At 41.1% G+C, this 22,148-nt stretch overlaps 1 protein-coding gene across 2 annotated transcripts in view; it reads right to left on the bottom strand.

The window, feature by feature from the left end:
- Positions 1–7,161: 7,161 nt before the first annotated feature.
- KCNQ3 (potassium voltage-gated channel subfamily Q member 3) overlaps positions 7,162–22,148 on the bottom strand; it is a 214,598-nt gene continuing 199,611 nt past the window's right edge. For both annotated transcript variants that reach the window (XM_054193166.1, XM_054193167.1), the window contains 5 exons: positions 21,202–21,304; positions 18,500–18,631; positions 16,220–16,318; positions 14,357–14,441; positions 7,162–13,403 (listed from right to left, as the gene is read on the bottom strand). In XM_054193166.1, coding sequence (XP_054049141.1) covers positions 12,666–13,403; positions 14,357–14,441; positions 16,220–16,318; positions 18,500–18,631; positions 21,202–21,304 — 1,157 coding nt within the window. In that variant the 3' untranslated portion in view covers positions 7,162–12,665. The remainder of the gene's footprint in view (positions 13,404–14,356; positions 14,442–16,219; positions 16,319–18,499; positions 18,632–21,201; positions 21,305–22,148) is intronic.

The raw sequence follows: 22,148 nt of genomic DNA, 5'->3' as shown, positions 1-22,148 counted from the left end.
TTATCCTAATCCCAGAAGGACTAACTAGAGGTAACACAATCATAAACACACAAAGTGCCTGTTGAACCCCGCATGGAAAGGCTCTGTGGCAGGTCAGGTGAGGAATGGAAGCTCCTTTTGGCAGTAACGACTTAAACTGTGGAGCAGAAAGGATTTTTTTTTTTTCCCTTTAAAGGGGCAGCTCATCTTACTGCAATTAGCCTAATGCCACCTTTGATGGCCAGAGGTAGGCCAGGGTAAGCCCCTTTGGCAAAGCTTGAGCTGTCCTTGGAGAAGTGATTTAAACAAGGAGCGCTGTTGAGATGACGGAGAAGAAACCTGAAGAGTGTATCTTAAATGCAGAAAATCAAAAGGAACAAAATGAGAGTTAAAACAGAAAATTGCCTGGCTTTGTGGTTAAGTGGTGAGGGAGGAAGAGAGATCTGGGCACAGCAATGACGTAGGGCAATTTCAGTGATGATGGCTGATATTTAGCGTTACCCAAGAGACCATCACTACTGAAGCAGTGGGTGAAATTCTGCTCCCGTTTACTCCCACGGACGGTGCGTGATTGCTCTGAAATCAGTGAGTTTAGATGCAACGCTGTTAAAAGCAGATAATCATCCATTCAGTAGTTTTATCATAAGCCACGGAATACCTCAATGCATGAATTAATTCAAAACCCTCTGGCAATTAGAGACAGGCAACCTAAAATGATTCACAGTCAGTCCACGGAATAAGAAATACTTTTGGGATCTGTGCAAAATCTCAACAGAGAAATATTCTGGCCCCTGTTAGAAAGGGAGAGGATAAAGGGGAGGCGGCAGATGCAATGCACTGGGCGGCTGCTTAAACTGTCTGTTGGGAGTGGTCCACAACCTGCCCCCTGTTTCCAAACCTGTCTTGGGAAACGCTGGATCTGCTGGTCAGGAGCTCTCTGGGACTGTCCTTTCAATGGCACGGTCCTACCAATACTATGGATATTTGGGTTGCAGGGCTCCCCAGCACTACTTTATTTATTACTGTAGATGTCGCCTGTGTAAATGGTGTGTCGTCAAATCTTTTGTTGTCACTTGTCTTTGCTTAATTGTATTGTCCCAATCTTGCACTTCCACCGGTTAAGGCAAAGAAAGCTGTGACGTCACCCAAAGAAGGAAGAACCTCACTGCAATGGCTGAAACACTGCAGCCTGCCAGCGTGTCAGTTGGGAGAAAGCAATTTTTCTGGTTTCAGATTTCAGTCGTATGTTTTGAGGGGTCCCGGTTTCCCGCAGAAAAGGTGTTTGTGGGATCACATTGTGTGCGTGGCAGGGCCGCGTGGGTTACGTGTGTGGTAGGGCTCTGTCCTGCTTTCACCAAGAACTTTGGAAGCTGGAAGGCAGCCGCAGCCACATTTAACAGAGTTATAGCTGGTAAATATGATGCTTGCACATGTGCGTGCCCACCCCTGCACAATCTTCCCTTTGTTTTCTTTCACTCTGCCTTTCATGAAAAAAACTTTATCCAGTGGGATGTCATTTCATCTAAAATGATCTAATTCTGTATGGAAGTCACTGGTGTGATAAAAGGAAAATTTTCAGGACTCGTGACTAAATGCTGCAGCTTGAAGGAATATGGAAACACCTTTTCTTTGACAAGACTTACTTTTACTGCTCTAATTACCAGTTGCTCAATATCTCATCAAGAAGGCTGGGATGAAAGTCCTCTCTGTAACAGCTGACAAAAACAGGCATAGCCAGGAAAATGTGTGCGCTGGGATCGATTCCAACCGTTTGAAGTTTGGCTATGAGGATAATTTGACTTTCAGCAGGTTTTGCCTCATGCTGCGTTTTACCCTGGGACTCTGTAATTGTAACTTTCCTCAGCTGCAGAGCGACGCTCAGGTGACCGGGGAGGGGGCCATTGTTCAGCCCAAACTTTGACTCTTGGGGACAATGCCGTGTTCTCACTCCGAGCATCGCTCTGAGCAAGGCGCTTTCTCAGGGGTATAGTCTTTATGTACCTCCTTTTTCCAACGTCTCTTTGTGTGACAGCACTGTGTCCATAGCTAGCATCCCAAAATCCAGACCGAGAAAAGAAGTCATTTTTAGCAGCTTAGTAACAGAGTATAGGCGCATCGTTCATATAAATTACTGAGTAAATGCATTCATTTGCTGAAGGCTATGCAGGATAAGTCCCCCACTAACGTAATTTGAATAAACACACATTCGAGCCGAATGCCTGTGATTTATCTGTAAGAGGGAGGACAGCGTGACATGAAGTTCTGGGAAGGAGGGAGAAAGCAAAGCCTGAATTTTGGTGCTTTATCTCCCTGTGGGTGGAGAACCCAGTGCGGAAGCAAAACACTGCTCCTTCCTTGTGGCGTTTTTCTTAAACATTTTAAACACATGCTCCTACCTAACAGTGTGCGTGAGAGACCGCAGGGGCTCCGGCCATATGTTCTTGTGACCTGAGCCGGCGTCAGCAACCAGCATCCCCTCCCGCCCGCTCTGTCCCAATCCACCACCGTCCTCAGGTTCGGCAGCGCACCGTCCTGGCTACCCACCACCCATCTCTGCCCGAAAAGATGAGCTGTGGCACATGGAATACTGTAGTACCTAAAGCATCTTGCAAACCTGCCTGTCTCATACACCTAGTAGGAAAACACGTATCCAGCTGCATCTCTCTCTCATCAGATGCTAACCTGCAATAGAGAATGAAGCCCTTTTTTTAAAAAAAAAAAAAAGAACACAAGCAAACTTAATCCAAGCTTGCTCGAGAGGATTGAAATTTTGTCTTCAGTTACACTTTATGATACTACAGTAAATGCTTCCATGGAAGCACCTTTGAGTAATTGTTTAATAAACGTTGTTTAGAAAAGTGTCAACTGTGTAAATTTATTTTTTTTCTGAAAAAGCCTGGTTATAATTCAACACACAGCTGGTGTGGAAAAGGACTATGAGTTGCTTTTGCCATATTCTTTGTGAGAAACTCACCTCAGCTGGAAAATTAGAAAGACAATGCTTCTCAGAAACACTTGTTTTCTGCCACGAGACCTTGATCTACTTGTTTAAATGGGCCAAGGTTTCCACACCAGGTACGACTAGAATTTCGTCAACTGAAGATTGCCACCACTTGCCCCGTGGAGGATGCATAAGAACCGAGGAGCTGGGTGCTACTCCATTCCTCAACAATGCTGTCGGCATGTCGTGACAAGAAAAATTAAAGCAGAGGCAGATGAGCCGCCTGGGTTGAGAGAACAAAAAGTATTTACTGAGATATACTCACTGCACAGTCTTGAAGAGACCAGAGCCGTGGCAGTCATCTCTCTGCAGAGCCGTGCCACCAAACATTCACCATACTGCAAATGTTTCTCCAGCGAAGCAGCGAGCACAATTGCTGCCACAGGGACTGCATAGCTCTGTTTTCCTGTCTATAAAGCAAAATGGGAACTGCAGGGAATACACTTATTCCCAAAAACAGTTCATCTCTGGTGCACTCCTGATGGTTTTGCTTTCTGCTCTGCATGTTATATACATCCCATGAGGTTTTTACAGACCCGTGCACTGCTCTTTTGGGGTGTACACTTTTTGCTAGTGATCAAGCCCTCTGCATTTGTAAGTCTAGAGACTCATAAAACTTTGATTAGATACAGAGAACTTGGCGGCAGTCCAGAACTTACATAGAAAATATTTAACGATTTATCCAGTGTTGCTATTTCTGATATAATATGTGTCTGACACGTAACTGATCTCATCAAACTTGCCAAAACAGTCATAACACATCTTACATCTTTTCTTTTTCATGATCCCTGGTCTATATTCTGTTGACCATCTGCATCTGACCCAAGGAAGCAGGAGAGCAGCTCTCCTGCTGTCCCAAGCCCACTGGGCTACCAGCCATCAGAACCATATGCCTGAAAAAATCATCTTAGAGGGCAATTTCTTTAAAGGCAGTCTAGCTCCCCTGCTGCTCTGTGCCATGGACTTGGCTTTCCCGATTCCTTCCTTTCCAAGGAAGATGCTCCATGTTAATCAAGAGAGCATTTTATCTATCTGAGCTAGTTTTCACGACTCTAGAAAGTCTTGAAAATCAAAGCTCTCCTATAAGCATCCTGAGAAGAAAGGGAAAGAATACACTGAGAAACTTCCACTCCTGACACTGGTGCTTGTGCCATATTGGAAGCATCGATATTTCACCCTTTCGAAACCATTAAGTCTTGTGTTTACCCTGCTGAGGCAGAGAACAATTATGTAAGACCTCAGTAGCCCCATACAGATGTAAGCAGACACTGCAGGAGGGGAAAATTCCCTTGATATAAGCAGGGCTCTGCCTGAGGATAGATATCACATCTTGTTCCTGTTTTAGAATCCATTTCTTAAAAGATCAGACCCAGTGCCCCAGTGAAATGCAGTGATTTGGCGTGCTTATGTATTTGGGCGACAGCCAAGGGGAAATTTTAATGCAATATATTTCATTTCAGGTGAACAAAAGCTGAGTGGTTCATCTATTGTGTCTGTGAAATACTCATTTAAATGTCGTTGCTGCGGCTCTCTGCTTTTCTTTGCAAAAGAATTCTGCTGTGCAGTTGCTGTTCAGTTCAAACTGGGACATTCACCGCTAAGTAATGATAATGTGTGGTAATATTGTCTATAAAAAGATGTGAATACATTTGAAGTACCTTTGTGTTTGCCTTGAAAAAAATGCAGGGAATAAAGAAAATGTTAGTGTTGTACATAGTCCTTAGAGCTGCGTGAAAAACTGAACTCATGAGATTTGAAATTCCACATTCAGGTGCATTAGTTTAATAAAATACTGTCAATCTTTAGAAAAAATTATTAAAGTTGGCTATAAGTGGCTGGCACTGATCCTATTTAAACTGATCCATTAAAAAAAAAAAAAAAAACAAAAACCACAACAGAAAACCCCCAAACCAACAAACCAACAAACCGAAAAAAAAACCCCAAACACAAAAAAAACCCCGAACAAACCAACAAAACCCAAAAAAACCCCAGAATCACCACAAGTGGATGTTGTATTACTACAGGACTTTTTAAGTTGTTCCCAATTTACAGTGATATTGAAGTGGGATAAGAAACTGGAATAAATGCTGAGTATTTTTTTACCTAACACAAATAATTAAGAAACCTTTTTTTGCATTGCATTTCAATTGTTGAGCAGAGCTGGTTCCTTGGTGACAATCATGATGCTGAAGCCACAAGGAATGCCTTAAAAATGTATCACTGGGTCCAGCGATGTTTTTGGGAGAAGGTGATGTTTCACATCCTTTCTTCTTGTCTCATTCAAGACAATTGCTCTTCATCCTTCTCTCTGAACCGACAGGATGGGATTCACCTCACCTTGTTTAGCAATCTGAAAGACATGCCTTTATCCAAGTTGGCCATCTTCAACTACGTAGTTGAGAAAGATGCCAATTAGAGACAGAGGCAGTCTGGGTCGTTTGATATAGGACTGAGTGGACCAGACTGTGAAAAGTGCTGATTTTCCTCCACTCGTTGCAAAAGGGGACTATCAAGAACAGAAAGTGGCATTTTCGACTTGGCATCGAAGTGCTACGTGAGTGTTGTCAGTGAGAGTAACCATCCTGGTGGACACCATCATCCTGGTGGACAACAGGATGACCATGAGCCAGCAATGTGCCCTTGTGGCCAAGAAGGCCAATGGCATCCTGGGGTGCATCCAGAAGAGTGTAGCCAGCAGGTGGAGGGAGGTCATCCTCCCTCTCTACTCTGCCTTGGTGAGGCCACACCTGGAGTGCTGTGTCCAGTTCTGGGCTCCCCGGTTCAAGGACAGGGAACTGCTGGAGAGGGTGCAGCAAAGGGCTACCAAGTTGACAAAGGGACTGGAACACCTCTCTTATGAAGAAAGGCTGAGGGATCTGGGTCTCTTCAGTCTGGAAAAAAGGCGGCTGAGGGGGGATCTCATCAACACTTATAAATACTTAAAGGGTGGGTGTCAGGAGGATGGGGCCAGGTTCTTTTCAGTGGTGCCTGGGGACAGGACAAGAGGTACTGGGCACAAACTTGAGCATAGGAAGTTCCACCTCAACATGAGGAGGAACTTCTTTCCTTTGAGGGTGGCAGAGCACTGGCACAGGCTGCCCAGCAAGGTGATGGAGTCTCTGTCTCTGGAGACATTCAAAACCCACCTGGACACGTTCCTGTGCAACCTGCTCTGGGTGACCCTGCTGTGGCAGGGGGGTTGGACTAGATGATCTCCAGAGGTCCCTTCCAACCCTATGATTCTATGATTCTATGAGAGAAATCAAACCCGCTCAGCCAGGCTGCATGATGTCCCTCTCCTTCCACACACACCAACCCTCCTGCAAATTTAGCTGTGCACATGTGCATGTGCACTCCCTGCCCTTTCCAAGGAAACACGACAACTTCCAAACCATCAGCTAGGAGAAAATAACCTACACACCCTATATACATGTATTTTTAATACCATTGAAATGCTATCCCCAGCCAAAATTACAAACAGAACCATTCGTAGAAAAGATGTCTGGGAGGATTTTTCCTTGGTAACACCCTGTTTTTGTAAGAGGGCAAGACATTTTAAATAGTTCACGCTGTCCCACAGTGTTTTTTGGAGGCAAGCGAGCAGCCTCCCGGTGGTTTTACACAACCAGAAGACAAACACAGCTGAAGGTACGAGGCCAAGACCACACAGAAACGCAGCAACAGAACCAGGGAGAGAATTCAGGCAAGTGACCTCCCAACCTAACCCTCTTGCCAGCTGTTAAATTCCCTGCAGAGGATATTCAGAGAAGCCTTGTGCCATTACTATGATCTCTATATATTTTGTGTGCAACTTCATCATATTTTAGCACATTAGTGTCTCAAATCTGAATGTATTTTTTCTCTAGTTTTCATTTTCCCACGCATATATGATCAAAGCCGTATAAGATACATGGCTACTAAATCAAAAGAAGTCACAAATAATGGGACCTACTGTGCGTTTTATTATAACAGGACTAGCTGTGGAAGCCAGATAAAGCCCACCAGTAGCTATGAGTTCAGTCCTGCGTAGATGAAGTCAAAGGGATCTTTGCCAATGTCTTTGCTGGGGGTACATTGGACATTGTGTTTTAATACGTGTGAAGATACCACAATTTAAACGAAAATAAATTCCTCCACGTCATAATTGAAATTTCTATTTATTAATAAGTGGTGCAGTTTTTAAAGACAGAACATAAAAAATCAGTTAAGAAGTATTGTTTGCATAATATATTGAAATAAACATATTAAAGTTGTTCAAATATTGGACAGTGCCAGAATATAAATTACACATACAGTTTAAAAATTACAATAAATAATATTATAAAGAGCACTAAAGGCCACTTGTATAAAAGTTGTGTTCCCTTGTCAGCCAGAATCTGAAAAGCATCTTTGTAGCATGGAGAAAATTTCAGTGAGCAAGGCACAAATACTAGTAATAATAAGATGCCATAACTAGAAAACAAAATGCAGTTGGCCATGTAACCTTCAGTCTCAGCGTGTTCTTGAGGATGGAAATAGGATCCCACTTCCAGTATTTTGCTTCACTTAACTTCAGAGGGAAGCTACCAAAAGCCGAGTTGGGAAGGATCGGATCTTACAGCCTGAACGACCAGAAGCAACAGCGATACCCAGGATCTTCGTTCCCACAGTGCCCAGCTAAAAACACTTGAAAACGGCCCCTTTTTCCTCTGCACCTCTGCAAAACAGGAGTTCACAAAAGTTCACTTCAAAAGTGAACACTCGCATTCACCTGGACTCCTGAAAAAGCGGTATCACACCAAATTCGTGAGGTGCTGTAGAGAATTTAGGTTTGCAGCTCTTGGTGGCCTCAAGTGTAGTGGAGGGGCTGTGGGGTGCAAGGAGCCAAGATCCAGCTTTCTCACGTGCTCTGCACTAAGGGGGACAAATTCAGTTCAGACCTGACGCCGCTGCAACTGCCAGGCTCCCAGCAGGGCTGAATTTGCTCCTTAATCTGCATTTTCTGATTGCTTTAGGCTGTGATCTCGCAGACCGGTCGGACCACGGTGCTCGCCTGAAGGCCACGAGCCAGCAGCCCCACTACGCGCGGGTTTCGGGTGGGCTTTAGTTGACGGCGCTGCTGGGCCACAATTTGAAGCAGAAAAATTTAAAAACTATTTCCACTCTGAACCGTAACAATGCAGCAAAGTTACAGATAAGAACAGAGCAAATATAGCCGATGTCAGTTTTGGGGACTTTTCAATCAATCTCTCCACGTGCTGAATTCCCTTTTATTTCGAAGGGAGCCAGACTGATGAATTCAGTGCAGGGAAAAGCCAAGGCAAGGACAGCAGCTATGTTCCTGACTAGATTTTTTTTTAAAGGATCGACTCCTGAAATGGAGCATAAATTTCTATACTTGCACGCTTTAGCTAAACATTCACTTCTGCCTTCATGAAATAGTCTCAGTTTGAACCTAAAGTGAGGAAGTTTGACCGGTAATAATGCTGCAAAGGGAGGTACACAATGTAAACACAGACTCACCTTTCCAAAAACTTCCAGATGCGTGTCATTTGTTAGTGATGGAAAATCAGCATAAAAATGTAACTGAGAAAAACGTCTCCAGATCAGTGCTGTCTTGCACAAGGAAATGCATAAATAAAGGCAGATTAGGACACAATCCCATTCCGGGTGCATCAGTTTGAGGTTTCTTACTGGCTTCAAGGAGAGCAGAGGGAAGGCCCACACTTTCTGATTATGAAAAACATCTCAAGGCCTGAAATAAATCCTTGCTCACTTGTATGAGTTAAGGGTCAGCGAAGAGTGGATTCCAACGGTTAATTCTCTTTAATGTTAATTATATGTAAACAACGTGTCAGCGTCAGTCTATCTGCTGGGAAGGCCTGACTCAAAGCTGATAGCCGTTAAACTGAAATGCCGCACACAAACGGAAGAAGGGATAAATCTAATCTGCTCCTAGTATGCAGAGTACTGTTGACACAGAAATAGTGCCTCTCAAATGAAATTGTGAATAACTGATTCCGTGTATGTGGTGAACCCACTCCGCAAAACAGGTCCTGACCTTTTAAATGTTGCCAGGGCAAATAATCACAGTTGTTTTAATTGGTTTTCTCCAGTATCTACGGCAGAGACATAAACTGCAGTTCTAAGGTTGATTCACCTCCTGGACTCAACCTGAACTGGAGTCTGATGAAGTTTGTGTGCACATCCCAGGTCAGGGATGGTCTCCAGATCTCGCCTTGCTGGTGACATCTCGACATGCATCTGTTGTCACCATAGACAGCAGAACTGATGCACGCCCTATTTTAAATACGGATGACGGAGGAGGCAGAGAGCTGCTAAGCACATCACCCTTCTGAACAGAGCGGCGACTGGTGTCAGTGAAGAGTGTTAGAAAAATTAAATATTAAAATAAGCTAATCAGACCTTCCTTGGCCCTCTTCTTTGATCTCCTCCAGAGGATCAAGATGTCCATCGCAGAGGGTCTTGCTGAGCTTACCACCAATGCCTTTTAATAAGAGGCAGACCTCATCTGGCCAGTTAGCACATCATTAAATACTTTGTGATGTGGCCACAAAGACCCGACCTCTTTTTTTCAAGCTGCACATAATCAATCGGTGCTTACAGCCCACAGAAAATGCTGACTTGAAGGCAGTTCAGCTGCTGAGTGTACACAGCGCAGGGCAGCCCAAGTCCCGCTTTCTCTGGGGCTGCACTCTGTGTGCAGGTGAAGACTCTTCCATCTCTGCCCTTGCTTGGATTTTCTCTTGGAGTGAACACACCTTTTTAATGAGGTGATTTATGGATTTTCAGCCAGGTTTAATACTGAGAAAATATTCCCTTTATATAACCTGGCATGGGAAAAGTGAACTGAAGAATTTGAGGGGGAATCGGGCAGGGAACTGCCTGGCATGGCCACTGTCAAAAGACATTCACAAACGAACTTCTCAGATTGCACTTGGGTTTTGGCTGCCTCAATTTTTGATTGCTCAGATCTAGAAAGCATTTTAAGAAGGGCCAAACTCAAACTAAATCAGTAGGAATGCCAGGCACTTGACATATAAGGGAAGTGAGGCATATTTGTCTAGCGTATACTTACACCAATTTCAGTAGTCAAGCAATGTTAAAATCAGTTTTCATTCTTTTTCGTTTGTCATGTGAGGGTTAAACCTTACGAGTCGCCACAGACATGTATTACCATATCAGAAAGCCTGCAGCAGGTGCAACACAGGTACTTCCTAGAATTACTGATGGCCAAAGAATTCTTCTCAATATGCCAAATTACAATGAATTACACTTTTGTCAGCTCGTTTTATTTTCTTCAAGTTTAGCCATGAAACTGCACCAAATACAGATTATCTTTCAGGTCAATAGCTATTTTGTCAATTAAGTAATTACCAAAATTGTGCCTCATATCATCATAGTTACTGGCCTCAGAACAGCTCCATGGACTCAGCCCAGCCTGCAAAGGCTGTAACTGGTCTGCATTATTTACTCGAGTAACTACAGCAATTTGTTCTCTCTGGAGATCTGTCCCAGAAGGATGTCTCATGATTTAGCTGAAGAAGCAGACGAAGTAAGAAGATCCTAATCCTTTAGATGTCTGTTTAAATAAAGAATAAACAACAAAGATGAAGGCAATGCCTACATCTGGAAGAGAACAGAAGCTCCCTGGATGGAATGACTGTTAAGAGACGTCAAAGATACTGAGGAATCGAACATGAAGTTTACTACAGTGGGCAAAACCCAGCAGGTTGTCTTCCATTGAAGAGCATTCTATTTGGGCCTGTGCAGTACCCGGTTACACATGGGAAGCCCAGTGAAGTGCATCTCTTTCTTGTGCTCCGATTGGATGTGCCAGGGATGCTCAGTTGTGCAGCTGCAGTGTAATACAAGCAGTCACTGCAGAAAGTCCACTTTCTAACACCTTACGTAGGCCAAATCCTTGTGTCTGTGCTGGTCAGTGCTCTAGCTGCGGTGGTGAGGTCATTGTGACAGGGGTCATTCTCAACAGGAGGTGGGCATGAGCCATGGTAGAGGCCGCACCTTGGATCAGCGGGGTAGGGCTGAGAGCCTTCCCACTGACTGTGGGTGTACCTGACGTCTCCGCAAGTCACCTCCTGCTCCCTTTGAAGTCAGTAGAAATTTGGCCATGGTAGATAATCAAGTTAAAGATGGGATTAGTCTCACCCTAAAGCTGATGTGTGCTTCGGTTCTTGTACCCTGTGCTCACTGACTGTACTGATTAGCTTTCCACCAGCTGTAAAAAGTGCATAGCCATTGAACTTGACATCAAATGCATGCTGTTTCACGGACACTTGGATTGACATCAGATGAATCCCGCATAGGATATTTGGACAGGCTCGTTTCACTAGCGGTAGAGATATTACATTCCCACTGTCGTGGTGAGAGCTGATTCATTTCTGCCCTGTTCCCAGTGGGTTGGATTGTTTTCCTGCTCTCCCTCAACTTATTTCCAATTCCCATAAAAAAATATTTGGCTAAGGCCTAAGGAGCATACTTATCTCTCTGTTGCTCAGGGACAGGTGACAAAAATGGTGTCTATTTATTTGTACATTGATATGGCACACATTCATGGATTTGGAGCAGTCCATTTCCAAAAGAAAGAGTGAACAGAGAGAGACTGTGCTGGCAGCATCCCACATTGTGGAACTCCCAGGGAAGAGACCAGCGACAGCCTGCACATCTGAGGAGCTCAAAGTGCTTGGCAAATATTAGTGAACTGAGCCTTACGACCTGTGCATATATACAGACGTATAACTCCCAATTAACACATTGGGAAACTGAGGCAGGGTTACATTATGCAGCTTACTTAGCAGCATATAAGTCAATAAGAGTGGAGTGTATAAACCTGGAGTTCCGTACACTGAATTTTTTGGAACAGAAAGAAAATTTGGCTCCAGAAGTAGCAAATGGACTTAGCAAAATATTTTCTACAAAATAGCATTGTAATCACGCTTCGAGCAATTTTATAAACACTAGTGGGGATTTTCAAAGCAGTTTGAGGGATTTATATTTACATTTTATAATAAATAAATACCCACGACCGATCCCAGGAGGTGGCTCTGATAATTTTAAATTCTACCCCTAATTTCTTTTTGACATTTTATTTCATGGGTAGTTGCATAATAGGTCACATGAGAAACATTTAGTGCACAAAACCATTTCAGTAAGGTCATTTACTTTGACTCAGCTTTTTCCCTGCTTTGAGTATTATGTGGTCTTGGCTAGGTTGGTTAGAGATTGATTTACTTATATTAGAAAATGGATTCAGATGTTACGTTTCCACAAAGGGATACTGCTCCTGAAAATATTTTTACTTTGCTGCTCTGTTTACAAAATGTAGCAAGGACCACCATATCTCGCATGTTATCGATTTGCCATTGTTGTATTGAAGAGTATCAGATAGATATGTATCATAGAAGAAATCAGCTTCACCATTTATATAGGGTAAAGTCATGCAAACCATGCTCAAAACTAAGCTCCTTAGTTTTGGTAGCATGAAAAAAACTGCATTAGTAAATTGTATGAAATGGTGCAGAATGACTACCACTAATATCACATGCATCTTATGCAGCCATTGGTGTTTTGAACTAGTAAGCTTTGGGTGTAGAGTAAGTGAGATATACAAAGTATGCTTACATTACATGGAGAAGTCAACCAGTGACTGCCCCCACACGCACTTTTAAACTGGCTTATTTGAAGGGGTCCATATTGAATCTGAAATCCCATCTCCCGTAGAAGACAAAGGCATGGAGCCACTTGGTGTAAAAGGGTCGGTGTCCGTGTCCGTTTCCCCCTCTGCTAGGTAGCGTTTCTCTCTCATCCATGCCGATCCCCCATTGGGGCCAAACGGGAAGTCATCTCTGTCTTGGGAGATACTGAAGCCACTTGGGGAGCGTTCAAGTTCCTCGTGGTTGACGGAGAGAAGGGATAATGGAGTATCACTGTCTCTTGTTAAGCTCCTTCTCTGCCTTGGTGACACCTTATCTGAGTAAGGGCTTTGTAGGTCTCCTTGAGAGTGGTAGCTAATCTGGGAGTCCATTAACGTAAATATAGGCAAAACTGTTGGCCTTTCTGCATATGAAGTTGAGGAAGGTGTGGCTTGCAGTTTGCCAGAGTTTTGCCCACCTATTGATAAAGGTTGTGAATGAGTCATATGACCATGTGCTGAGAAACCATAAGGACTGACTTTGTTGACTGGAACCTGCTGGAAGTTGTAAGGAGTTTCATGAGCACACTGCTCAGTGTATTTATATATTATTGTTTTTAATTCAGAATATTTGTTTTCTTCTCTCTTCTCCTTTGCAGGAGAAGCAGTTTCTTTCAATGGACTTATCTCAGCGACTTGTATTTGCAGCTGTTCCATATGATGCATATGCATATCAACAAGAAAATCCAGTTTCTTCCCCATGTCATTAACCTGAAAAATACCAATATTACAATATTGTCTCAAGTCAGTTGTTCAATCAAAGAGTCAACGGTCCCATAAGAGCACTGCCTCCAGCAGTGTGCTGCCATCTTTATTGGTCATGAAGGTAATTACAGGATAAATATGATTTTCCCTTGGAAGCTGGACTGCAGTCCTGCTAGATAAGCCAGACTGCCATTTTACCCTCTAACGCCTCAGATTAAGAAGACCCATCCCTATGAACTGTGCCAAAAAAATTTTTAGCATTGCTGGATAGTTGGCAGTCCAGCATCCAACCGCAGCCTACAATGTTATGACCAAAGTCTTGATACCATACGGTAAGTGGCTATTACCAAAATACAAGAGATGGAATTACCTTTGCACACAGATGTATTCTCTAACTCTTAATAGTCCCACAACATCAGGATTAACTATCGTGACTAATTTCCTTTCTCTGTTGATAGTACTTTGTGCCTGAACATTTACATTCCATGAAAGAAAATGAGGTGAATCAATGCCACTTGCCTCCATCTTAGTTATATATTTAAAAATGAGAGTGTCTCAACTTGCTAAGCGACAGGTTAAGATGCACAAAGAGGGCCAAATAACAACTGTGGAGGCAATCCTTTTGAGTGACAGACCCTGCAAAAGAAGGTGGTGCCCACAGTAAAGCACCAGACATGACGAGTGTGGTGTTAAAGAGAATGAAAAAGTCCCACCTAAACATCATGATTAGGGTCTTGCTGCCGTATGTAATGGTATTCATTCAACATGTTTCAAAACGCACACTTTCATGAAAAACTAACAACGTGGTTTTGTCATCATTAGTACAAGATCTGAGTGAGTCTTGATCACCAACAGTACCAATCTGCCTGGGTCAGCCGAAGACTCATACAGAATCTATGTCGGCTTTATCATTTCTGCACAAGCGCCTCAGCTTCCATCATCGTCATGAAATTACATACCTGTCGTTCAACTTTAACAAATTTGCCCATCATACTTTGGTCTTCAGTATCTGCTGTAGATGCTTTGGCTACATATGGATCATTTCTATAAAGAAGTAATAACTTTATTAGTGTTCAGTTTTTCTTTGCATCACGGTAAGTAATTTATATCAGAAAACAGAATTACTATCTTGGTGGTATATTCATACACCTACTCGGACCTCTCTTTAAGAAAAGGTTGAATTTAGTTATTTATCACACAAATAGGAACAAAAGTCTACTCCATGTGATTCCTAGGCATTTTTAAAAAATGTATTCCTCATTTTTAATTTAAAATTATTTTTGTTCAAAATTAAGATAAAGATTAAGAAAAAAAAAAGCCAACAGAAAGTTCAAAATGAAATTAATCTCAGACTTGGTGGAATAGTTTCAGCTTTGTGAAAAATGTTGAGATATTCTAGATAGTGGGTACACAGATTGCCATGTGGTTTTAAATCTAATTTTTTATAATTAGTGTCTTTGAAGACTGAATTTGAGTTTCAAGGCTGAGTGGGTTTTTCTTCTCAATTTCATTAAACCAAATAGTAAGTGGCAGAGACTGGAAATGCTGTAAAGAGACAGTCTGGCCTGGAGATTTAGAGTAGATTCCAGAATAAATTTTCTTCTATGTAATTCCCTACTACCTGTCCATCAGATGGACTAACTTCAGGAGGTAAGAAGATGATCTCTGCTTAACTAAAGAACTTTGGTTTAGAATTTCATGGGATATAGGATGATCATTATCAAGTTAAATCTTTACCAAAACGTTTCCAAACCAACCTTGAAGGAATCTTTCCATATATCTTTCCATAACCTATGTCAAAGTCTAGTAAAACAATTTCTAAGCACTTGATTTTTAACATGACTTAGAACAAATACACCCTAAAACTTTTGGTTTAACAGGTTCAGTTGTTCTTTCTGACAAAATTCAAAACATAGCTGTGAATATAACTTACTCAAGCAGAAACTATAACTAAAATATGTCAGATTTTGTACATTGGGTTACTGATGTTATTTTCTCATTCAAATTTTGCAATCTGCTTCGTTTCCCAAGTGATCATTGCCTCTTCCATATATGTAGGTCTCTGTCTTCACATTTACATGTTTTTAGATTTTTCACTGGGTGGAATAAACCAGACAGAGCCAAGTTAATTTATTTCCTGTAAGATTACTTTTGTTCTGAGCAGCTTTAGGGACAGATTGTTGATGATCTTGTGTGGTTCTTCATGGGTATTTATTGACAGATTGATAGTTGTAAATAACATGAGAAATGTCATTTATTATTGAATTCTTGCTACCAGGAATGCAGCAATACAATAATATGCTGGAACTTTCACACCCAGAAACTTGGTATTGCAATTTATTTTCAGTAATTCTCACCAATCATCAGTTTAAAAGCAACGCCATTAAAACTCTGTGCTTGCCATTTGGTGGGAGCTATAACAAAACTTTTTTCACTTCAGGAAGACAACTTGTTTACCTTCAAACTATTGGTCATTTTTAGTGAGTTTTTAAATGGGTTTACTAGTTGAATGTTAGAAATTCAGCTTTATCAGCAATCACATGTACATATTTCATATAAAATCACATTTCCAAACCATGGAGAAGTTGAGCTAGACAATTAAGAAGCCATTAAGTTTAGATTTCCATCATACATTGTTCTTAGGGAAGCCAGTGTCTTTGTGGCTCAACATTTACACATACGTTTCTTGTAGCAACATATCCTCTCAGCATCATTACTGTAACAGTGCACTGGCTGGATGAACGAAAGGCACGCTTATTGGTATGAATTAACTTTTTATTTCCGTTTTTGTCTCTGCAAAAGACTAGGCATAAAAAATTCACCTGGGAGACTGTTGCGAAGGGTAAGAAAAAGCTCCTCCCTTTTGGGATTTCTTATGTTTGGGAGTAGATGGAGGTCCAGGTGTAAAAATCATATCTACTCTGAAAAAAAGAAAAGTGCAATTGCATAAGTCCATCTCTAAATGCGAACACATAGAAAATGCTATGCATCTCTGCAGAAAACAGTAGCAAAGATTCAAAAAGGACGCACGTCTTGATTTAACAATATATTGAGGATCACGATGTGTTTGATCTGTTCTGGGTTCACAATCGATACATTGAATTGTAATTACCTGGTAATTAACTAATTATCTAGCTCACTGTTTCCATACTCTGACATTTGAAACACACGACTTCATTTCCTTCAAAGGAACTAAATAATGCGATTGTCAAAAAATCTCCAATAACAGTTGCTTCTAAAAATACCAGGAGAGATCCATCAAGTTTTGTGCTGGATAGTGAAAATCAGAATTTGGTAAAAGATGGCAATTCCTGATACTCTTAATAAACCAATGACTTTCTGGCAGTTATTCTGCCTAATTATCAGTAATTTTTTTTTGTCTTTAATAATTATTCTTTTGGTTTGAAAAATATAACTATAAATGAAGTTTCACAAAGAATCCTACTTGACTCTTTATTTGGAACCAAACCAAAAAGATTGTTTGGGAGGCTCCAGCATGTTTAATTACACACTTTTACTGTATCACTGTATTTTTTCATTTGGCATATCCAATCGCTCAGGTGCAAGCAAGTCTCTGTTCATTCAGCCCACGTACCAAACTGACCAGATACCAGTCAGCACTATCCACAGAGTGTTATCTGTATTATCAGCCAGTCCTTGCAGGTACATTGCATGGCTTCATGGTGGCCATGGAGTTTTGAAAATGGAACTTAAAAACGCTCAAGGCAAACCTCACAAAGATAGCTAGATATTTTCTAGGCACCCAAGCATTGCTGAGCCATCAGGCAATGCCTCATCCAACTCCTATGGCATCTCACCATTCATAGACACAATGCATAGGACTCATGCCCCTGGTTTTGTCTGATTACAATCAGTGGAGATACAGTCAACACAGTGAAGAAAATTCAGGGGGATTATTAATTATGTTGACCAGCTCTCTATTAACAATAAGAGGAATCTCGCATGGCTTGTCAGGATTAAGCTTTTTCTTAAAGACCTGTAAAAAGGTCTTCCCTGACTAGTGAGTCTTTACACTGGGGCACGGCGTTGCTGAGCTGAACATCACAGGTCGGAGGCTGTGCTGTGACTCCTGCCCTGAATCACCTGGGATGTGTCTCCATCCCACAAAACTCTGTCATAAACACTGCGGGAGATGGGCCTAATCATGCCAGGCACCTTTATTGCTGCTAGGACTCAAGCGAGTATCTGAGAGGTTCTCTGCTGTCCAAAGTCACACAACACCTCAGTTTGAAGTAAAGGAAGGATCTCCAGTATAAGGTGTGTAGACCTCTCCATAGATGCAGGTTTCTAACTTCATGAGCCCTCCTCAACTTCCTGAGTTCAAAAAGATATTACTGCATTGAAACCTAAGCTCACGTAACGCAGAGATCATTTTATAGAGTAAGAATGATGTTCTGTGGTATATAATGGAAGACAGGAGCTTTTCTAGAGCAATAATAGTGAGGTAAGAACAAGACATGTTACATACTTGAAAATGAGATAGCCCAGTACATGAAAAGCACTTTGAAATTAAAAAAAATATGAACTTAACCAAAGGACCAGAACAGCCTTACACATCTGAGTTAAGTCTAGATAAGATCCAAACGTGCAGCATGAGTTGCACTCGCTCAGGCCATTCTTGAGAGAAATCAAGAGTATCCCTGTGTGGCATTTTGCTGTTCAGAGCGACGGGGCGGGGAGGGCTCAGGAAATATGGACAGACTGAACTAATCCAGCTACACACATATACACTCACGGGCACTCAAACTCAGACTTACTAGCTCAAGCTCCGACCTGCTCCCGCAGATCAGGATGCAAGGGGCACACGTTTTTGTAGCCATGCCTCAGAAGCACATCAGGATGAACCACTTCTGTCAGGAAAGTACTGTGGGGCAGACTGCACCTGAACAGTCACAAAGGCCCAAAATTCCAATTACCCCTACTAGCTGCTCATTTGCCTTTATTCTTCGGGGAAAAGGCTTTCTTACTGACCAGCTACATTATGCAAAGTCATAGCTTCTGGGTGGCCTCGTAGGCAAATAGGCGAACTATGCTTTTATTTTGTCAGCTAAATATTTTTCCATTTACCAGAGGATTCTTACCTTGCCTGAAGATATTTTATTCTGGAAAGCATATCAAGATGCCCTGCTGAGTATTGCTCTATCACATCCTTTACATCATAAGGCCTCAAAGTCTCCTTGAATTTTTTTTTATAGAGACGAAACTGTAGGATTCTGCATAATAAACACAAAAATTACTAATTTCACATAGAAATTCCAGAATGATAATTTGCATTTTATTGAATAATTGATAAATACTTTGGATGCTTGGAAATTGATCACGTTATTTCAAAACAAGGCAATAAAACATAAGTAGAGAATCTCTAATATCATACTACATTTGTAAATATGTAATAGTTGGCTTTTCATAATTAATAGCCTAAAACAAATTATACACACAAAATGTCTTTTTCAACACTATCATCATAACTAGAAATGGTTCAAAGCTACAAGATCATATGTGGAATTTGATTTTGAACAACACGAGTCACCGGAGATTTTGAAGCTGTGAGGCTGCAGCTGCTTTTTCCACGCTTCAGCCTATTATAAAGCTAATTTATAGTGTATATAATGCTGAATCATTTTCAGCTTGTTTTTTTCATTTTGCACCTGGGAAAATTTTGGATAGGAAATGTTAATTAGATAGAAATGTGGAAGTTAAGAAGTCAGCAGCAGTTCAAGTCGTGGAGAAAAGAACAAGTATTAGAACTGCCTGAAGTGTCCTTGAAAAAACAGCAGTATAACATCATCGTTGTTATTCTTGTAATAATAATAATAGTAATAGTAATAGTAATAGTAATAATTGTTGTTGTTATTATTACTATTATTATAAAACGTCCTAGTAATTGGTAACAAAATTCTAATAATAAGGACCAGTGCTGGCCAGAGCACTTGAAAACTGTTTGGCATTCTTGTTTCCATTCTTCATTCAACAGTTTATACATTGGTTTACATTGTTATATTGTGGTAGATTAAACAACATATGTAAAGAATGAAAGATTAAACAACATATGTAAAGAAACATATGTAAAGAATGAAAAGCATTTTATTTCTTTATCTGTCTCAGGCTTGGGATACAAGACTGCTTTCTCAGTAGAGTCTCCATGTTCTTATTGCTCTGAATTGGGGAATTACTGTCGTCTGTTACGTTCTGACCCGTTTTTAATTCAAGGCTGGTGTTTTGGTTTTTTTTTTTAACTTTTTAAAAATCTGTATAAACTTTCATTTAGCAAAGATAATTCTGAGTTTTTAAGGATTTTCAATTCTTTAACTTCGTCACTTATAAATCTTTCAAGATTTCAAAATTATACCTATGCCTATTATAACCTAACTGTATATGATAACAGCAAAACTATACTTTTTAAAAAAATAAAGGAAAAATAGGAATCACACTGTTAGCAATTTCAATTTAAAATCTCCTTGATCGTGACCCTGAAAACCCATTAAGTGTTTTGCCTGAAAGAATTACTTCTCATTAGCATTCAGGGTCTGGGTAAACTATACAAGAAAAGAAAAAAAAAAAAAAGTTGGGCTTGTGATTGAGTTTAAAGGGAAATTGCATGAATCGATTAGATTTGCACAGAATGTGGGGAAAGGAAGTTTTGCAAAAGTAATAATAGCATGTTTGATGGAGGTGGGGCTGGGAAGCAGGACAGATGGAAAGTTTTTGTTTGAAAGCAAGCAGGTATCAGGGGAAGAAAGGGAAAACTATGGACGAAGTAGGGACGAAGAAACTTCCAGTGTGAGAGAAGCAGTTATGGGTAACATGAACAAAGCCTGTGGGACATGGATTTCAGCAGGCTTGAGAAAACTTGGAATTTTTAATGACTGGTTCTCCTGCACCCAACCAGAAAAGAACCAGAATACATATTATGGTTGTATACATACAAGTATATGCTTATATACTTATAACCACCTTCCTTGAAGCTTTTCTAAGAAAATAATTTTAGGGCACTCGAGACTTGCAGTATTTCACCTGGAAGGTAGTAATTCCCTGGCCCAAAACTTAACAACTTCTGGAATAAAAAACAATTGCAATGCAAGTAGAGTATTTTCCTATTTAGTAAGTAAAAGTAGAAAGTAGAGTATCTTCCATTTTTCTGGAGAAGAGAGTAAAAAACACTGAGTGAAGGAGTAACAGAGCACCAGTGATGAATTCTGTCTGCTTGATGTGCTAAACACATTATCAAGCATCACTAGGAGTTTTCTAACCCCAGGGAATATCCCTTGTGATACAAAAATAGAGGTGACACACGTCACAAGACGAAGAGTGCTGAAATGGAGACCTCAGCATCTATTAAAATATGACAGCTGAAGAGCATGTTGCACACTCATACAATTATGAGTAAAAAAAGAGTTGAGTCAGTTCAGAGTTTGTTGTTAAGCAAAAATTCCAGTTTTACATAAATATTACAATCACTAAATTGAGCAAGATACTATATTTCTAGCATATTTTAATAAGGAACTGTATTCAATGTTATTTTATAATAAATATATTTATGGAGTATTTTGCAGAAGTGGCATGGTCAATGTTATTGAAAAGTTTTCTTTCTGCATACTTTCAAAGGGGACTTTAAATAGGGTCTGTCTTTTCAATGTATCTAGAATGACTTAATTTATTGCATTTAAAAAAAAAAGTAATAACAGCAACAATGAATCAACACGTAGCAACATGGTAATGGGACTTCTGAAGCATAAGCATTCAAAGTCACAGCAAAGCTTTGAGCAGCATCAGAGACATTTACCTGACAGCTCGGATGGCTGTCTTGAACGTGGGGATCATATCTTCCATAAGGAAGTCGCTGCTGTCGCCTCTCTCTTCTGCCATGGGTTCCCCAGTTCCTGCATCTGCAAAGCAGGTCAAAAAAAGCTGTGTGAACATCCGACCACACAATGTTTAGAGGGAGGTCCAGCCAACCAAAGCACTACATAAAGTAAGTCTAATTTAGTAAAGGAACATCTCTTGCAGGTTCCTCTTTCTCTGATCAGCTCTTGAAAGGGATTTTATAATTCTGCCAGGACAGCTGTAAGACACATTACTTGAGGGCTCTCCTCTCAGATTCCAGCATTTCTGAAACTTGGGAACTTTTCTTTCTCTCCAATGGATTTAGAAGGTCCCATTTTTAGGAGCTTTTACAATGATAAATCTTTGCCAAAGTTATTTTACGTAAGGCTAAAACAGGTGTAGAAGCTACAGGCCAAGTTCTCCTTCCACTTGCACTACTTGGAGCTCATGTAGCTTTATGGCAACGGATAATGAGGCTCCAGGTGTGGACACCCAGACTGCGTCCATGACAGTAGTCTGCCCAGCGTGCACTGATGCCAGCTGGCACAATAAAGGAGAAACTGTTATTCAGACACCATTTAGACACTATACATAATCAGAGAAAAATGTGTGCGCAGGGAAGCTGAGAGGAAAAATGCCCTATGTTGTTGCACGGACACCCAGTGGAAATCTGCTAAGGGGCAGCAGTCTTAGGGAGAGTGGGAGGGAAGCAGCCACTGACTCTATAAACAAAGTTTTAAGAGGCTTCGATCTTTGATACGTCTGGACACAGGCTAGTGCAGGGCTGGATGCAGTCTAGGAGGGAGCTACCTTAGCATAACATCACTGCCCAGTGTGCCCTCTTGTTCCAGGTCAAATAGGTTGATTACGCCACTGGCTATATTCTACATTGATTGCTGGTTTTTG

The sequence above is a fragment of the Rissa tridactyla genome, chromosome 2 (genome assembly GCF_028500815.1).
Source record: "Rissa tridactyla isolate bRisTri1 chromosome 2, bRisTri1.patW.cur.20221130, whole genome shotgun sequence".
NCBI classification, from domain to species: Eukaryota; Metazoa; Chordata; class Aves; order Charadriiformes; family Laridae; genus Rissa; species Rissa tridactyla.
This window is presented reverse-complemented; position numbering and strand designations above follow the sequence as displayed.